The sequence below is a fragment of the Cydia strobilella genome, chromosome Z, assembly GCF_947568885.1.
Source record: "Cydia strobilella chromosome Z, ilCydStro3.1, whole genome shotgun sequence".
NCBI classification, from domain to species: Eukaryota; Metazoa; Arthropoda; class Insecta; order Lepidoptera; family Tortricidae; genus Cydia; species Cydia strobilella.
This window is the reverse complement of record NC_086068.1, coordinates 1577965-1594543: the sequence shown is the minus strand read 5'-3', so window position 1 is coordinate 1594543 and position 16579 is coordinate 1577965. Positions and strand designations below refer to the sequence as shown.

The 16579-nt window shown below is 43.7% G+C and overlaps 1 protein-coding gene and 1 long non-coding RNA gene across 6 annotated transcripts in view; both read right to left on the bottom strand.

Moving 5' to 3' along the window:
* The window catches only part of LOC134754537 (F-actin-monooxygenase MICAL3-like), a 99110-nt gene that overhangs the window by 1384 nt on the left and 81147 nt on the right, over positions 1-16579 (bottom strand). For 2 of the 5 annotated variants that reach the window (XM_063690832.1, XM_063690836.1), the window contains exons 23-27: positions 10963-12855; positions 7943-7972; positions 4284-4392; positions 2985-3161; positions 597-681 (exon numbers count right to left, since the gene is read on the bottom strand). In XM_063690832.1, coding sequence (XP_063546902.1) covers positions 597-681; positions 2985-3161; positions 4284-4392; positions 7943-7972; positions 10963-12855 — 2294 coding nt within the window. The remainder of the gene's footprint in view (positions 1-596; positions 682-2984; positions 3162-4283; positions 4393-7942; positions 7973-10962; positions 12856-16579) is intronic. The other 3 variants (XM_063690834.1, XM_063690833.1, XM_063690835.1) reach the window with 3 other exon arrangements.
* LOC134754592 (uncharacterized) overlaps positions 1-16579 on the bottom strand; it is a 363458-nt gene that overhangs the window by 282678 nt on the left and 64201 nt on the right. The window lies entirely within an intron of this gene.

Sequence of the window (16579 nt, the reverse complement as noted above, 5' to 3'; positions counted from 1 at the left end):
TCGCCTCCCGGGCGAAAACTCGTATAGCGGTTAACGGCTATGTATGATGAACCCTCGTGAACGTCAGCTGCCGCTCCGTTGGTGAGTTGAGGAAGCCACCGAAACGCCACCGCGATACAATAGGCTGACGATTTGTTTCATTAACAATAGCATCTAAACTATCCTCTGACAAAGTATCAAACGGGAGGCGATGACGCCGATGACTGAAAAGATTTTTTATACATGTTCATATGACCAGCTGACGGTCTTTCCACAGCGATACAATCGGCTGACGATTTTGTTTATTTACAATAGCATCTAAACTATCATCTGACAAAGTATCAAGCGGGAGGTGATGACAAAATTTTTTATATATTTAATTTGCTGCCATTCCTCAACCCACCAACGGAGCGGCAGCTGACGTTCACGGGGGTTCATCATACACATACATAGCCGTTAACCACTATACGAGTTTTCGCCCGGGAGGCGATTAGTCATGGAAATCTGTTCCTGGCCCGCGGTCTAGTAAAAATGACGTCATTTTGTACACAGGTGGATGTGGTGAATATAGTACATTTCATAGCAAGTGTGTCATTATGTACAGTGTCGCTCCGTACCTGTCAGCGGCCATCAGCGCCTGGTGCGCCTCACGCTGCGCCGACACCTGCACCAGCTCCGCCACCGTCGCCGCCTGTTGCTCCGCTGGAACAACACAACATAAGTTGTTCTAAGCAAAGTGACACAGTGACGTCACGATGTGTTGCCATTTTGTAAGAGCGTTTGCTCAGTAAAGTGGCGATGCCAGACTTTGACCATCATTTGTGACTTTTGTATTGCTTTAAGACAATGGGTCCCATACAGACATTTGATCCTCAAAACAAACTTGATCAACTGATACCATAAAAAAATGTCAACTACCCTATTATTTTCATCACACTTGCTCGTAAAGTATAGCTATTTATGGAAGTGAAACGCGGACAAGCCTAAGAGACAGAATGAGAATGGAAGCATTGGAAAAGTGGTGCTGGAGACGAATGGAAGGCATTAGTTGAAGAGACAGGATAACGAACGAGGACGTAGTACGAAGAGTGAGTGAAAGGAGAGCTATTCTGAACACTATTGAAAATAGACGCGGAAAATTATTGGACATTTAATATTATACGACCATTTCTTTAAAACTATCCAACTCATATGGCTGTACGCGCGCCACCGCGCCTCGAACACAGGTGCTAGCGTCCGTGCCCCTCTTATTGTACAAGTTGGCAGTAGGATCAACGAGGGGTAGTCACCTGACAGCGGCCGGTATAGTCGCCGCTCCAGCTGGCCGTCGCCGCGGCAGCACCGCCCACCGCGCCTCGAACACAGCTGCTAGCGTCCGTGCCCCTCTTATTGTACAAGGAGGGCCAACGAGGGGTAGTCACCTGACAGCTGCCGGTATAGTCGCCGCTCCAGCCAGCCGTCGCCGCGGCAGCACCGCCCACCGCGCCTCGAACACAGCTGCTAGCGTCCGTGCCCCTCTTATTGTACAAGGAGGGCCAACGAGGGGTAGTCACCTGACAGCTGCCGGTATAGTCGCCGCTCCAGCCGGCCGTCGCCGCGACAGCACCGCCCACCGCGCCTCGAACACAGCTGCTAGCGTCCGTGCCCCTCTTATTGTACAAGGAGGGCCAACGAGGGGGAGTCACCTGACAGCTGCCGGTATAGTCGCCGCTCCAGCCGGCCGTCGCCGCGACAGCACCGCCCACCGCGCCTCGAACACAGCTGCTAGCGTCCGTGCCCCTCTTATTGTACAAGGAGGGCCAACGAGGGGGAGTCACCTGACAGCGGCCGGGACAGTCGCCGCTCCAGCCGGCCGTCGCCGCGGCAGCACCGCCCACCGCGCCTCGAACACAGCTGCTAGCGTCCGTGCCCCTCTTATTGTACAAGGAGGGCCAACGAGGGGGAGTCACCTGACAGCTGCCGGTATAGTCGCCGCTCCAGCCGGCCGTCGCCGCGACAGCACCGCCCACCGCGCCTCGAACACAGCTGCTAGCGTCCGTGCCCCTCTTATTGTACAAGGAGGGCCAACGAGGGGGAGTCACCTGACAGCGGCCGGGACAGTCGCCGCTCCAGCCGGCCGTCGCCGCGGCAGCACCGCCCACCGCGCCTCGAACACAGCTGCTAGCGTCCGTGCCCCTCTTATTGTACAAGGAGGGCCAACGAGGGGGAGTCACCTGACAGCTGCCGGTATAGTCGCCGCTCCAGCCGGCCGTCGCCGCGGCAGCACCGCCCACCGCGCCTCGAACACAGCTGCTAGCGTCCGTGCCCCTCTTATTGTACAAGGAGGGCCAACGAGGGGTAGTCACCTGACAGCGGCCGGGACAGTCGCCGCTCCAGCCGGCCGTCGCCGCGACAGCACCGCCCACCGCGCCTCGAACACAGCTGCTAGCGTCCGTGCCCCTCTTATTGTACAAGGAGGGCCAACGAGGGGGAGTCACCTGACAGCGGCCGGGACAGTCGCCGCTCCAGCCGGCCGTCGCCGCGGCAGCACCGCCCACCGCGCCTCGAACACAGCTGCTAGCGTCCGTGCCCCTCTTATTGTACAAGGAGGGCCAACGAGGGGGAGTCACCTGACAGCTGCCGGTATAGTCGCCGCTCCAGCCGGCCGTCGCCGCGACAGCACCGCCCACCGCGCCTCGAACACAGCTGCTAGCGTCCGTGCCCCTCTTATTGTACAAGGAGGGCCAACGAGGGGGAGTCACCTGACAGCGGCCGGGACAGTCGCCGCTCCAGCCGGCCGTCGCCGCGGCAGCACCGCCCACCGCGCCTCGAACACAGCTGCTAGCGTCCGTGCCCCTCTTATTGTACAAGGAGGGCCAACGAGGGGGAGTCACCTGACAGCTGCCGGTATAGTCGCCGCTCCAGCCGGCCGTCGCCGCGGCAGCACCGCCCACCGCGCCTCGAACACAGCTGCTAGCGTCCGTGCCCCTCTTATTGTACAAGGAGGGCCAACGAGGGGTAGTCACCTGACAGCGGCCGGGACAGTCGCCGCTCCAGCCGGGCCAGCCGGTCGTCGCGGCGCGGGTCGCGGGCCCGGCGCTGCGCCACCAGCCGCGCCCACCGCGCCTCGAACCACAGCTGCATTGCGTCGCGCTCGTCCACGTACGACGGCCCTGCTGTTAGTTTGGTTATGGGCGGTGAGTCTGATGAGAAAAGCGAATGTTAAAGCTATGAATGAACAGAATCAATGATCAAGAATCATTGGTACGGTGGTACGCTTGCCATAAGTACGCTCTGACAGGTTATTCGTATAAAGATACTAGCGACAATGTGGTAACTTTTACTTGAAAACGTCACAAATGGTTTCATTTCTTTGCTAACCGTCTGAAACAAGTGATGGCAAATCAATACAGCATATTTAATCTGTTAGGTCGTACGCGTACGTAACCAAGATGAAAGATGACAAATGCCAAAAAGCAAATGTATTGGGATGACAGGATGCGAACGAAAACTTACGTGATCTACATGCATCATTAAGTTTCGTTAGGCAGTTTCTATTCTACAAACAATTGTCATTTGGCTATACAGGGTGGTTAAAAAATAAGTGCATTCCCGTCGCCACGGAGGTTTTGGGATTATACTGAGCAACTTTTACTATGGGACCAACCACGAAATCGCGAAAAAAAATGTTACCCTCCCATAGAAAATGGACCAGCCAAAATGTATGAAACAGCCAAATTTTTTTTCGCGATTTCGTGGTTGGTCCCATAGTAAAAATTGCTCAGAATAATCCCAAAATCTCCCTGGCAACGGGAATGAACTTATTTTTTAGCCACCGTTTGCTCCTTGATAGTAAATCTTACTGTAGAGCAGAGCGGGGTCAGTTGTAACACTAGTCTCGCTATTTCTCACTTAGCAGCCAGTTCTGTCGCAACTCTAGTGAGGATGATATTAGATAAGAGTGGAGTCAGTTTTGTCTTGCTGTTATTATCTGACGGCAGTCACTATTAAGTGGGAAATTGTAATATATGTCATATACTTATGAGAAAGTGACCAAGGCCTCCAGTACCCAGGTGAGATCGAACCAGCATCTGCATTTTGAGGTGTACGCCACAACCACTAGGTCACCAAGGTTATGGGTCGAAATTTTAGTAGTACATATATGCAACCGTTGGCTAACTCTAAGGTAGAATAGTATGTGCTCTTACCTCCTATCCGAATCCTGGCCTGATGGCACTGGCTGAGGATCCTGGGTGGAACGGGGTTAGTTGACACTAGTCTAGCTGGTGAGCAGTAGAGGGGGGGGGGGGCTGTAACGGACTCACCTGGCAGCGGACAGGGGGGACGGTAGCGCGCCGGGGGCGGCGGCACGGGGGGCGGTTCCTGCAGCGCCCCCGTCGACTTGTGGGCACTGTAGCAACTCTGTGGCGGATCCTGGGGCGAACGGGGTCAGTTGTTACACTATGTCTTATTTTAGGTTGCCTCGAATTTAGAAACATTTTTACCTGTTTTTTTTAGGATAAGGAGTTAGGATAGTTTTTATCAATCATCATCATTCCACCCAGACGAAGTCGCGGGTAGAATTAAGTAAAATATAGGTATTACAGTAGGCAAATTTTGGCAGTTTGTTTTAACTTAAAGTCAATATAGTTACATGGAAGTGTACGAGTAAGAATTTGAAAAAAGAAATCAAGATACTTTTCACATCACCAATTCCAAAAAGGGGTTTTCTTCCCTGCTAGGAGGGATCAGTGGCACTTTTCTTCCCTGCTAGGAGGGATCAAAATAACACTTTTCTGTTCTAGGACACTATTTAAAAAAAATGCACATTATTTTTTAGGCTTAAATAATATTTTTAACATCATAATTATCTCATAGGTGATGTGAAAAGCAGTATGTGTCACATGGTAGCAAAATTATTTCCATCTTGGACGTAACACACTTGAATCCCTGACTACGTTCAGGATTCCACTTTAGAATCCCTCGTTACTCTCGGGATTCTATTATAGAATCCTTCGCTTCGTTTAGGATTCAATTGTACGCCCTCGCCGTAAATATGTCATTTTGCTCCCTTGTAACACAATCTACTACGAGTATTTAAGTCCAGTTAGCTTTTCTAACGACAAGGCATAAAGCTAAATACAATAGCAAAACAATCACATTGCGAGAACGAAATGAAAAAGGAATTGCCGGCTGATGCAAACAGGCAAGCGAATCGAGGACGTTTATTAACGTTCAGGATGCTGATGGGGTTGCCGCGGTACTGCAGTGCTTCGGGGATGTTCGCGGAGGCACACAAGGATTATTTTCATGCCATTATGCGCAAACGCGTCGCGTCCCTGATGCGCCGTGCGCGCGGCAGCACCAACGGGCTCGTGAGCGCGGTCGCAGGGGCCTATGACAGCCCGATATTCAGCCACTGGGCGAAATCGCACGGCGCACATGCAGTCTATCAAAAGTAATTTTTTAAATATGATAATTTTATGTTAATTTCAAGTTTAGTATTAATTTATTTTTATTTTACAATTTTAATAATGTGTAATTCTATGGATGTAATATGTAATCCGAAATAAAAGCTTTTTAATTTTTTAATTTAATTAACACAAGGCCGGCAATTCCTGTACCGACAAATTCTGTTATAAGAGCTTTGCACAAAAAATGCACGCATATAAATAAACACTGACATTAATTAGAAAGCTTTATTTTTTAAATGTGATGCTTTGTAGTTTATGGAAATAATCATGGGGCCAATATACCCCGCATTCATTGAGAAAATAATTTAAAGTAATCCGTGTGTTGTTATGTTCGTACCTTTAAATCGTTGTTTCTTTTTTTGCCTTTTTTTGACACCTTTTTTGCAACTTTTGTGTTATTTTCTACTCAGAATCACGAGCTCTTTCGATCCTAATGGGATAAAAATATGCGCCAAGGTTTTTTTCCTATTGTGTTACCATTTCCCCATATACTTTGTATAGCGGTAACAAAAAGGAAAGTTTGAAAAATTTATGGAAATTTTGGGACACTTTTTTCTCCTATTAGGATGAAAAGAGCTCGTGATCCTGACTAGAAATAACACAAAAGTGGCTAAATAGGTCACATAAAAAAATGGCAAAAAAAAGAAACACTATTAAACGTAAACTTTAAAAAAATTTTTTAAAAAAATTAAAAAATGTGAAAAATATAATCATATAAGATTTTTCGCCTTCTGGCTCAGGGAACCGCCTTAAGAGTGGCCAATTACTTATAAACACAGGGAAGGGATTTTTTAAAGGGATAATGATACTTCAATACAGAAAGCGCATGCCAAAACGTCCAATTTACAATAGGTCTTATTAAAATAGGCTTAGAGTAGAAAATTGAAAGCACAGTAATGCATACGAGAACATTTTTGTCCGAAATTCACAATAAGCCGTGCCTTGTGTGCTCATGCCACATGTAACACTGAACTGACCGCCGGCGAACTTTACGTGTAACAAGGCATTTTGATACGTATACGAAGACGAAGTCACCACACATAGCCGCAATTATGCATATGAAATCCTTCGTGAGCTGCCAGCAAACTAGAATACCTATGGAAGCCTGACTACTGTTCAATAAACCGCCCAAGTGCGAGTCGGACTCGCGCGGACTCGCGTACCGAGGGTTCCGTACTTTTTAGTATTTGTTGTTATAGCGGCAACAGAAATATCTATGACGGTTCATGAGATACAGCCTGGTTACAGACGGACAGACGGACAGCGGAGTCTTAGTAATAGGGTCCCGTTTTTACCCTTTGGGTACGGAACCCTAAAAATGAGCCTAATCGTACAAGCCAATTGAAGCCTTATTGTTAAGGCAGTTCCATCGGTTTGCTGCTATCACTGTCACATTTCGCAAGAAAGAACGGGAAAGACCATGCGCGCCAAGTGTCAATTTCGATCGAATTTTGTCGATTTTTATTTATTTTAAAAACATTGCCTTACAATATCGAAATTCAATAGCTGTCAAATTACTATTTAAGTTAAGATTGATTTTTCTTCTTTTTTTGTTTATAGTGTTACATAATAAATAGCCGAGTAAAGTTTGATTAAAAGTCCGAGTTAGAGGTTACTTTGGGAATTAGCTGTATCGAGCGAAGTGTCATAATTCGTGTATCGGAAGCTATGTTATTAAAGACAATATAATCAAGAACTACATATATTTTTTCCACGTCAATATCAACGTCTTTAGAAAAATATAATCATATAAGATTTTTCGCCTTCTGGCTCAGGGAACCGCCTTAAGAGTGGCCAATTACTATGAAGTGCCAGTAACTGTAGCAGTCACCCTATACGCAATTGTGTGGTGACCGTCGTCTTATATCGTCGTATTGTGGACGTTAACCCCCTTATTCATAAACGTCTACTAAAGTTAACAAGCCGCTAATAATAGTTTGTCCCTTTCCGACGTATTGGTGTGATGGAAAGGGACAAACGATTATTAGTGGCTTGTAAACTTTAGCACAGAATAAGTAATAGTATTATCATACAGAACGGCCACGCACCGCCCCGCCCCGACTCGAATGCCCTCGCCCCGCGACAGCAGATTGACGGCCGTTTGCCGGCCGCTCAGTACAATTTTTAAGCAACTTACTCACACTATGACGCATGCCGCGTGTATAGTTAATGCTATCTCTACTGAGCTCGTTCACTTACTTACTAACAATGGCATTATGTTAAACAAAAGCCATTATGTCTTTTGTACCTGAGCGCGTGGCCTTTGTGCCTGAGGCTCCCACACAATAGCCACGCGATCAGGCACAAAGGCCACGCGCTCAGGCACAAAAGAAATAATGGCTTTTGTTTAACAGAATGCCATTGTTAGTACGTAAGTGAACGAGCTCAGTAGATAGACCGCATACTATACAGACGTGCCGTTCACACATAGAAACGCAAGTGATTTTATGAATAAGGGTAAGCTGTTGCAACTAGGTTCCCTAACGGTCAGCCAAGTGATGATTCCTTACTTGTAGTGTAAGATCCGGCTCCGAGTACCACTGTAAACGTAACTACTGTTAGTCTACTGGTGTCCGCTACGTGGCGTAAGTATACTTAGATAACTAGTGTTATATAAAAAAAACAACTATGAAAACGGATTATATCGCGTATATTGAATTTATAATACATCCCGACATTTCGAACTATTTACAGCGTTCGTGGTCAACGGGTGACTGAGGAAAGAAAAAACTACAAAGTGCAAAAATACCCACATACTAAAAGTAATGAACCCATCATAGACTATAAACTTTAAGGCTGGTTGTACATGCAAAAACGGTTCATAAGGCTAACAACAACACAACTATTTTTAAGTAAAGATATATAAAAACCTCGAACGATGTAAAGGGTTCGAAACGTCGGGATGTATTATAAGCTCAATATACGCGATATAATCCGTTTTCATAGTTTTATTTCATGAGTAACTATCGCGGTAACCGAAGACAATATGTGCCATTTTCAATCGAAAGGGTACTTATTGTCGGTTGTCAATAAGGCGCTATTTCCATATAGCTTCAATTTGAAATCAACTTTATCGACTAGCGACAATTTGGTACCTTTTGGTTGAAAAAGTCACATATAGTGTTATATTTGTTGTGATACGGCTCATTTAGACGGTGCGCGTACTCGCTTGCGATTTAAATTACATTGCGTTTATTTTGGGGCGTTATCACACTAGCGATTTGCGGGGGATTTAAAAGCGAATCGAACGCGCAGCGAGTGCGACGCGGCCGCGCAACGTGTTCGCCGCGCGCAAAGATAGATATAACTCCGTTACTCTATGCCGCGCGGCCGATCTCGTCGCGCGCGTGCAACGATTTAGCTGGGTACTAAGATACTGGAATCATAGAGTAACTTATACTAGAGCGGTACTGTCATAGTAAATTTTGTAACCCCAGTAAATTCACTGCCATCTGTCGACACACTTTAAAACTAAAAATGAAGATTTATAAAAATACGATAAAATGTATTTAAATATGGATAAATGTTTTTTTTTATTCGCATTAATTATTTTTATGATTTTGACCCATGTTCTTTCACTGATATGCGTTAAAATTGTTAAATAACAAACGAAACCGTCAACGCCATCTATACGACAGTAGGCCAAAGTAGCGCCCTCTGAACGAGAATCAAATTTTCTTGATTTTCGAGGCACGTTTTTTCCTTAGACTGTATCCATCTATTACGGAGTTATATCTATCTTTGGTCCATAGTAAAGATGTGTCTGTCCATAGTAAAAAAGATTTGTTCCGATATATTTTGCCATATTGATCACTATTTGATGCCGACTATGGATTACATTGGTTAAAACTCCTGATAAAGTCGTCGTCAATAGAACTTGCAAATAATGTAAACGAATATGACAGTTTTTGTTAGCGTTTGACATATGGATGGTATAGAAAGGATGCCAATCTCTTATGGCAGAATTGTTGCAAAAGTGACCGCTTTCAGCTTTAAATAATAGTTCCTAATCTCTCCGGTGGCGCTAGTAAGGCTCTGGGACATGAGTATAACATGGACCACATAAGGCAACAAATAACCCGACCAAGTTACGTAGGTTGTTTTTGGTAGTATTTCGGTGTATGGTGGCGCCGCCTAATTACTGTTTTTTGATGGACACTTTTCATACATAGAGATTTGGCTCCTTTATATAGTCTCCATGGTTTGACACATAACCTAACTTTTTTACGAAGGTTATTTTCGTTGAAATATTAATAATTAACATTTAATTTAACTAAAAATGTATATATATAAAATATATAAGTATATAGACTGTTGATAAGGTCATGGTTGTCCTTTTAAAGAGCGAGATTACGAAGTAATGAAGGTAAAATGGTTTGTTAACATTATTTGCAAGTTCTATTGACGACGACTTTAACCTCGTAAGGCCCACCGTACAAAGTTTCCCTATTTTTAATTTGAACCTTATTGTATAGAAGGTTAGGGTGAATTTCGTTTGTTTTAGAAAACAATGAAACAGGAGAAATGCTACTTAATTCGGTTAGTGTAAGGTTCAAATTAGATTGAAACAGAGTGTACATTGTAATGCACATTGGGCCTTACGAGGTTAAAGATGAACGAAATAAATGCGTATGAATGAAACGTCCATGGGAATTCAAAAACAGTTTACAGTCACAGAAAGTTATTTCGTAAATGTTAAAGGCCAGCGTGTGCATACGCTATTGACGCAAGGGCCTGACACTCTTTGATAGAGAAAGATAGTCTTATTGCGATTCCTATAAGAGGAAAGAGAAAATAGTGCCATGTTTTGTCCTTATCACCGACCGGGTGGCATCATAGGTAGGAGGCGATGGCGAAATACCGAAATTTATGAGTGAAAGAGAAAAAATCCTATGCTGTTCAAATTTTATATGAATGTTCTTTCTCTTACCCCCGGTCGGTCGGTGGCGCGTCTATAACTACTTGTATATACTATGTCTATGTATTGAAACGTAGGTATCGTACAAGGTACAAGGTGTTCACTTAGTGGCTTAGCGCCCAAATTCCGCATTAATATCGGAATACGCGGAAAAGGTTGGAGCAGTGCGTAGCGTGTTAACATTTAAAAATATGATTTATCAAAAAACTTAATCCGCATTATCTTCTTTACTAAAATAAAAAAATATTATAGATTTTCAACTTTTCACAAAAACAAAACGGAAATTTGCTGCTGGACACCTGCAAAACCAGAGCTCAGTCACGGGAATGGCTGTTTAGAATTAGGATATACATGTGGCATTCTTAAACAAGAGGGTACTTATTGTCGGTTGTCAATAAGGAGCTATTGCCATATAGCTTTAATTTGAAATCAACCTTATCGACATGCGACAATGTGGTACCTTTTGGTTGAAAACGTCACAAATAGATACGCATTTATTCCCTCACCACGATTTATTACACTACATTGCCATCAGGTGGACACCCCAACGCTGCCACCAACAATATTATTTACATATACGTAAAATAATATAAACAGTATTGAAACACATACCTTCTGCCGCGGGCCGAGCCTCCTATTCAGATAGTTGGAAATACTTTTCATAATACTCTTCCGCCGTCTCTCTCTCGCCAGCTCCGGGTCTGAGAAAGACGGGGTGACTTGCATTAAGGGGGGCGCGGGGCGGGGAGGCGGAATCTCAGGGGGCGGGGGCGGGATCTCAGGGGGCGGAGGCAAAGGGGGCGGGGTCGGTAAGGCAGGGGGCGGGGGGACAGGCGGAGGCACGTTCAAACAGGGCGATACTTTAGTTCTCCTCGTAGATTTCCTATTCAATCTAGGCCCGCTCCCTAACCGCTCCAAAACTAATCTTCTAACAACCTCTGTCTGTTCCTCTCTTTCTCTCTTTATCTCTTGGACTTTGTCTGTAGTGTTTAAAGGGGTGGGGCTGACTGGCGACACGGAACCAGAGCTAAGCATCAAAGACACTGATAATTCTATGCTTCTAGACGGCGAATCCGTACTTCTCGAGTAGGATAAGTTGATGTTATCGCTCGCAGATCTGCAGATAGCCGGTAAATACACTCTTAAACATGGAGCGAAGCTGTTTGAGTTGTAGATGGGTGCGTTTGGAGATTTTGGAGTTTCGGCCGCCAGCGGCGGAGACTCAGATTCATTTTTTGTGTCTAAAGGTGGCGATACGTCTGAGAGAGATAAGGAATCTATCTTTATATCCGGAGATAGAGAGTCTTTGTTATCATCTTCGCTCTTTTCAGGTTTAGGCACTTCGGTAACTTCGACCTTACGCTCTTCTAAAGGTTCCAGTTCAACAACTTCAGTCACAGCCAAAGTCGGTTTGAAGACCGTTTCAAAACTCCTCTCAATGAAATTCATTGATCTATCATTGCTGGGTGAATATTCAAAGTCATCTACCAATTCCATATACCCTTCGTTGCGTGGTGTAGCTTGGGTCTCAATAGAAGGATCCTGTTCACCTTCATCGGCGAATTCAAAATGCTCCAAAGCGTTAGAATATACCACAGGTTCAGGGCTAGTTTTCCCGCAAACGTGCGAAGAAATCGTTGCGATATTTTTAGCGTCGTGAACCGTTTTTAAACCGCTTAGTTTCCTCGGTTTATTTCTCTTATTGTCTTCTAGACATTCGTCTAAAACAGCACTTTCTGCGGCCCAATCCGATAGCTCAGTTTCTGTCAAAGCTAACGTAGTTGCGTCTCTACAAGATTCTGAAGATTCCGACTCAGCCGCGACGACCGTAGGGCCGGTTTCAGTCGCTGTGCCGGACGCTTTCTCCGTGTCTTCACTGTTAACTATTGTTAAACTGTCTAATTGAATCAATTCCCCGCCCTCATCATGAACTTCGACTCTCGGCACGGATTTAGGGGCCGTTTCCGTGTGCGATGAGTCCGACAATGAATCTGAATCTAATTCCTTTTCTTTCTCTTTAATTGTCTCTTCTCTCCACTCTTTTTTGACCTCTCTAGACAAGAGATCAACTGGAGCATCATCGCAGAGATTTTTAATGATATCCGGCATAGGTTGAGCCTTCTTGTCTTCTGTATGGTAAGCGACTACTGGGCTTTGAGTGGTCGTGGCGGGATGTAATAATTTTTGGAATTCCGTTATAGTGGATCTGAAGGCTTCAAATTTGGTGTCGAGTTGCGAGGTTGAATCTGATTTTCTGACAGCGGGAGGGGATGGTTCTCCGAGCAAGTATCTTCTTTTGAGTTCTAGAGCTCTTTTGGTGGCGAGTCCGCTGGCGGATTTAGTTTTGCTTAGAGGGTATTCTAGAGGGGGCGGGGGTTCGGTGACGAGGATGGCGGGCGGGGTGGGTTGGGGCGCGGATTCCTCGGCGGCGAACTCGCTGTCGGTGGAGACCTCGGTGGCGGAGGACACGTCCTCGTCGCTGGAGGAGCTGTCCTCGGACTCCACCTGTGAGGGGAGCTTTATAATAAACTACGGCCCGGGGGCCGGCTTTTAAAGGCTATACAATCAAGGGAAGAGAAGTAAAGGCATGGCCATGATAAGATCAAAAAGTTTGAAGACTTTGGATTTTAACTGGAACAGGTTTAAGACAAGTGTCGCTTTTAAGTCATGTAGGGTTAGCAGTAAAAGTTGCTAAGCAAGCGAGATGTTCACAAATATCTTGACAAGTCAATGTTCCAAAAATATTTACACGTGTGCACAACTTTGTTGTTAAGAAAAAAAAACGTGGGTAATTAGAGCACCAGCTTAGCTAATTTTATTGCTAATGGTATAGACTATTTTTTGACGTTAGAAATAACATGAATGTAAAAATTTCCACAAAAGTAATACCGTCAACCGGGGTGAATATGGATGGCTGGGGTGAATAGGGACAAAACTTAAAATGTGATTTACCCGACTATTTCTTAAAAAAATACCGACAAAAACTGTATCATAATAAATCTATTATTATTTTCAATTGAATGATACAATTTGTGTGGATATTTTTCAAGAAATTGTCAGGTAAATCACATTTTAAGCTTTTTCCCTATTCACCCCAGCCATCCCTATTCACCCCAGCTATCCCTATCCACCCCGGTTGACGGTAATGTGTAAGTACTCAACACTTTTTTACGTAAATAGTAAACTGATTCTGAAAGTTTAGGAATACCTATTTCTCCTTTTTTTGTTTTTAAAAAATTAAAAGTTACACTTTTTGTCAAATAATAACAAAATATACCTAATTTATGGAATATTATCTAGCTTTTATACCAAATACTTGATTCCTTCAGCCAATTCAATGAAAATAATATAAGTATGATTTTAGCTGAAAACATCGAGTCATTTTAATTTATCACAATTCTTAAATAGCAAACAAGGCAATAAAGATCAATTTCCTTTACGCTATACTCTAATTAAGTATGAATTTATCATAAACAGCGTCAAGGGAAAATGAGCTTTATTCGATAGAAAAGTGCGCCGCAGGCATTCACACTAACTTATCGCCCTTCGTGATGGCAAATCAAACTCTCGCTGCAAGCTAATACATATGCTCTCTGTCACACTTACCTAAGGCGGCTAGGTGTGTTGGACCCGGGTATGTCCTTAAATGGACCCGGGTATGTCCTTAAACTACGTCCAAAAGAGAGCTATGGGCACTGTAAATGACATCTCGCTTTGTGTGGTAGGGCACAGGACAGCGGATGTCATTCCAGATCTAGAGCAGAGCCCAACTGGGGAGGTACCTCCACCTTACAGAAAATCGCAGCCAAATAACACTAGACCCTACTCATAGTGTTGTGTTCCTGCCGGTAAGTAAGGTTGCCAGAGCTCGAGGGAGAGGAGTGTTAGGGTCGGCAACGCGCATGTAACTCCTCTGGAGTTGCAGGCGTACATAGGCTATGGAGACTGCTTAACATCAGGCGGGCCGTAAGCTTGTTTGCCACCGACGTAGTATAAAAAAAAAACTACGCATTCGCGTGCAGCGAGTGTTATATTTTACTATAGATCCAATATCGCTCGAATATGTGTCGTTTTCAAGCAAAAGGTACCACTTTATCGCTAGCCATAAGGGAGCTCTGACAGGTTATTCGTATAAACTAGAAAATTTCTTCCTTATGTTAAGCGACAATGTGGTAACTTTTACTTGAACACGTCAATCTCCTATAAGATTTCGGCGTAATGTCAAGCGATTTCGAACCCAACCCACGCGTATAATACATAAATACAGTAAGGGCCTGTTTCACAATGTCCAAGTAAAGTCCTGAATAAGCTACTCGTCACTTATCTGACGAATAAAGTCATCGTTGGCGTTTCACAATCTCCAAATAAGCTTCATCTGCTGGATAAAGTGCTTTTTTTTGTAGGAAATTTTATCTGGCAGTTAATTTATTTGTTAATTAGCTATCCAATACTTTACTTGGACATTGTGAAACAGGCCCTAAGTGTTATAAAAACCCAAAAACAGCATTATTTACACATATATAAACATATATACATCGTTGCTTGTATATACATATTACATATATACATATTTTTATTCGGAAGCAGTTATTATGGCGCTTTATGTGTTTTTTTATTTTGTTATACCGGGTGTTTCCTGTAACAAGAGCATTAAATTAAGCTGTAGGATGTACTCCTCAAACTGATCAACATTTGTTCAGCAACTTTTAAAAATAACTTGTGTTTTGATTTTCATTACACTTTAAAGTTTATTCTAAGATGCAATGTATTGCAAAATTTGTTATGTTTAAAGGGTGACAGGCAACGTCAAACACACAGATGGCAGCGTACATTGAAAATAATATTTAATTAGTATGAATATCAGTAAGGCAGAATATCAGTGCTTCACTCAATAGAGTGGAGCGTATAGCCGAGTCGGAACCCATTTGTTGTTGCTGCAATGCACACAGCGTACAGCTAACCACTAAAAACTAATTTTTCGTGTTTAAGTAATTTTTGTTAATTTAACTTAAGTACATAAGTTTTGTTCTGACTGCAATGTACCTATTTATAAAATTGTGTGTTTTTGCAGCATCCAAATCATAGAGTAACTTATACTAGAGCGTTACTGTCATAGTAAATTTTGTAACCCCAGTATATTCACTGCCATCTGTCGACACACTTTAAAACTAAAAATAAATATTTATAAAAATACGATAAAATGTATTTAAATATGGATAATGATTTTTTTATTTGCATTAATTATTTTTATATGATTTTGACCCATGTTCTTTCACTGGTATGCGTTAAAATTATAAATAACAAACGAAACAGTCAACGCCCTCTATACGAGTGTAGGCCAAAACTAGTGGCGCCATCTGATCGAGAATCAAATTTTCGTGATTTTCGAGGCACGTTTTTTCCTTAGACTGTATCCATCTATTACGGAGTTATATCTATCTTTGATCCAAATAAACGTTTTATCTATCTATCTATCTAAAAAGGTATAATCTGAAAAATTTCATAATTTTAAAAAGTTGCTGAACAAATGTTGGTCAGTTTGAGGCGTACAGCTTCCAGTTTAATTTATTGCTCCTGTTACAGGAAACGCCGTGTATATTTGTGACGTTTTCAACCAAAAGGTACCACATTGTCGCTTCTCGATAAGGTAGATATCTAATTGAATCTATATGGAAATATCGCTTTACTGACAAGCGACAATATGTACCCTTTTGGTTGAAAATGGCACAAATAAGGTCGCAAGGCACAAAATATCAAGTCTCCAGGACGGTAGTTAGTGTGGTCACACTACACTCACCGCGGCCGCCGCCAGTGTTAGCGGAGCGCGTACGGATGATACGGCAGGAAATGCACCTTAACGTGGTCAGATTAGAGTTGAATTTCGAACGCTTGTAAACGAATAGGGGTGGCTACGCGATGGAATCATGTTTATATGGTTCCGTACCCAAAGGGTAAAAACGGGACCCTATTACTAAGACTCCGCTGTACGTCTGTCTGTCCGTCTGTCACCAGGCTGTATCTCATGAACCGTGATAGCTAGACAGTTGAAATTTTCACAAATGATGTATTTCTGACGCGTGTGGACTGTAAAGAGCGACGGTCAACCACGACGCTCGGTCGGGGTTCGGACACGCGAACTAGATGCATTTGCGTCTTCTATGGTATATTTATTTCTGTGTTACTGACCCTGACCACGTATCGCATACCGTCCACAGGCATATTTATAATT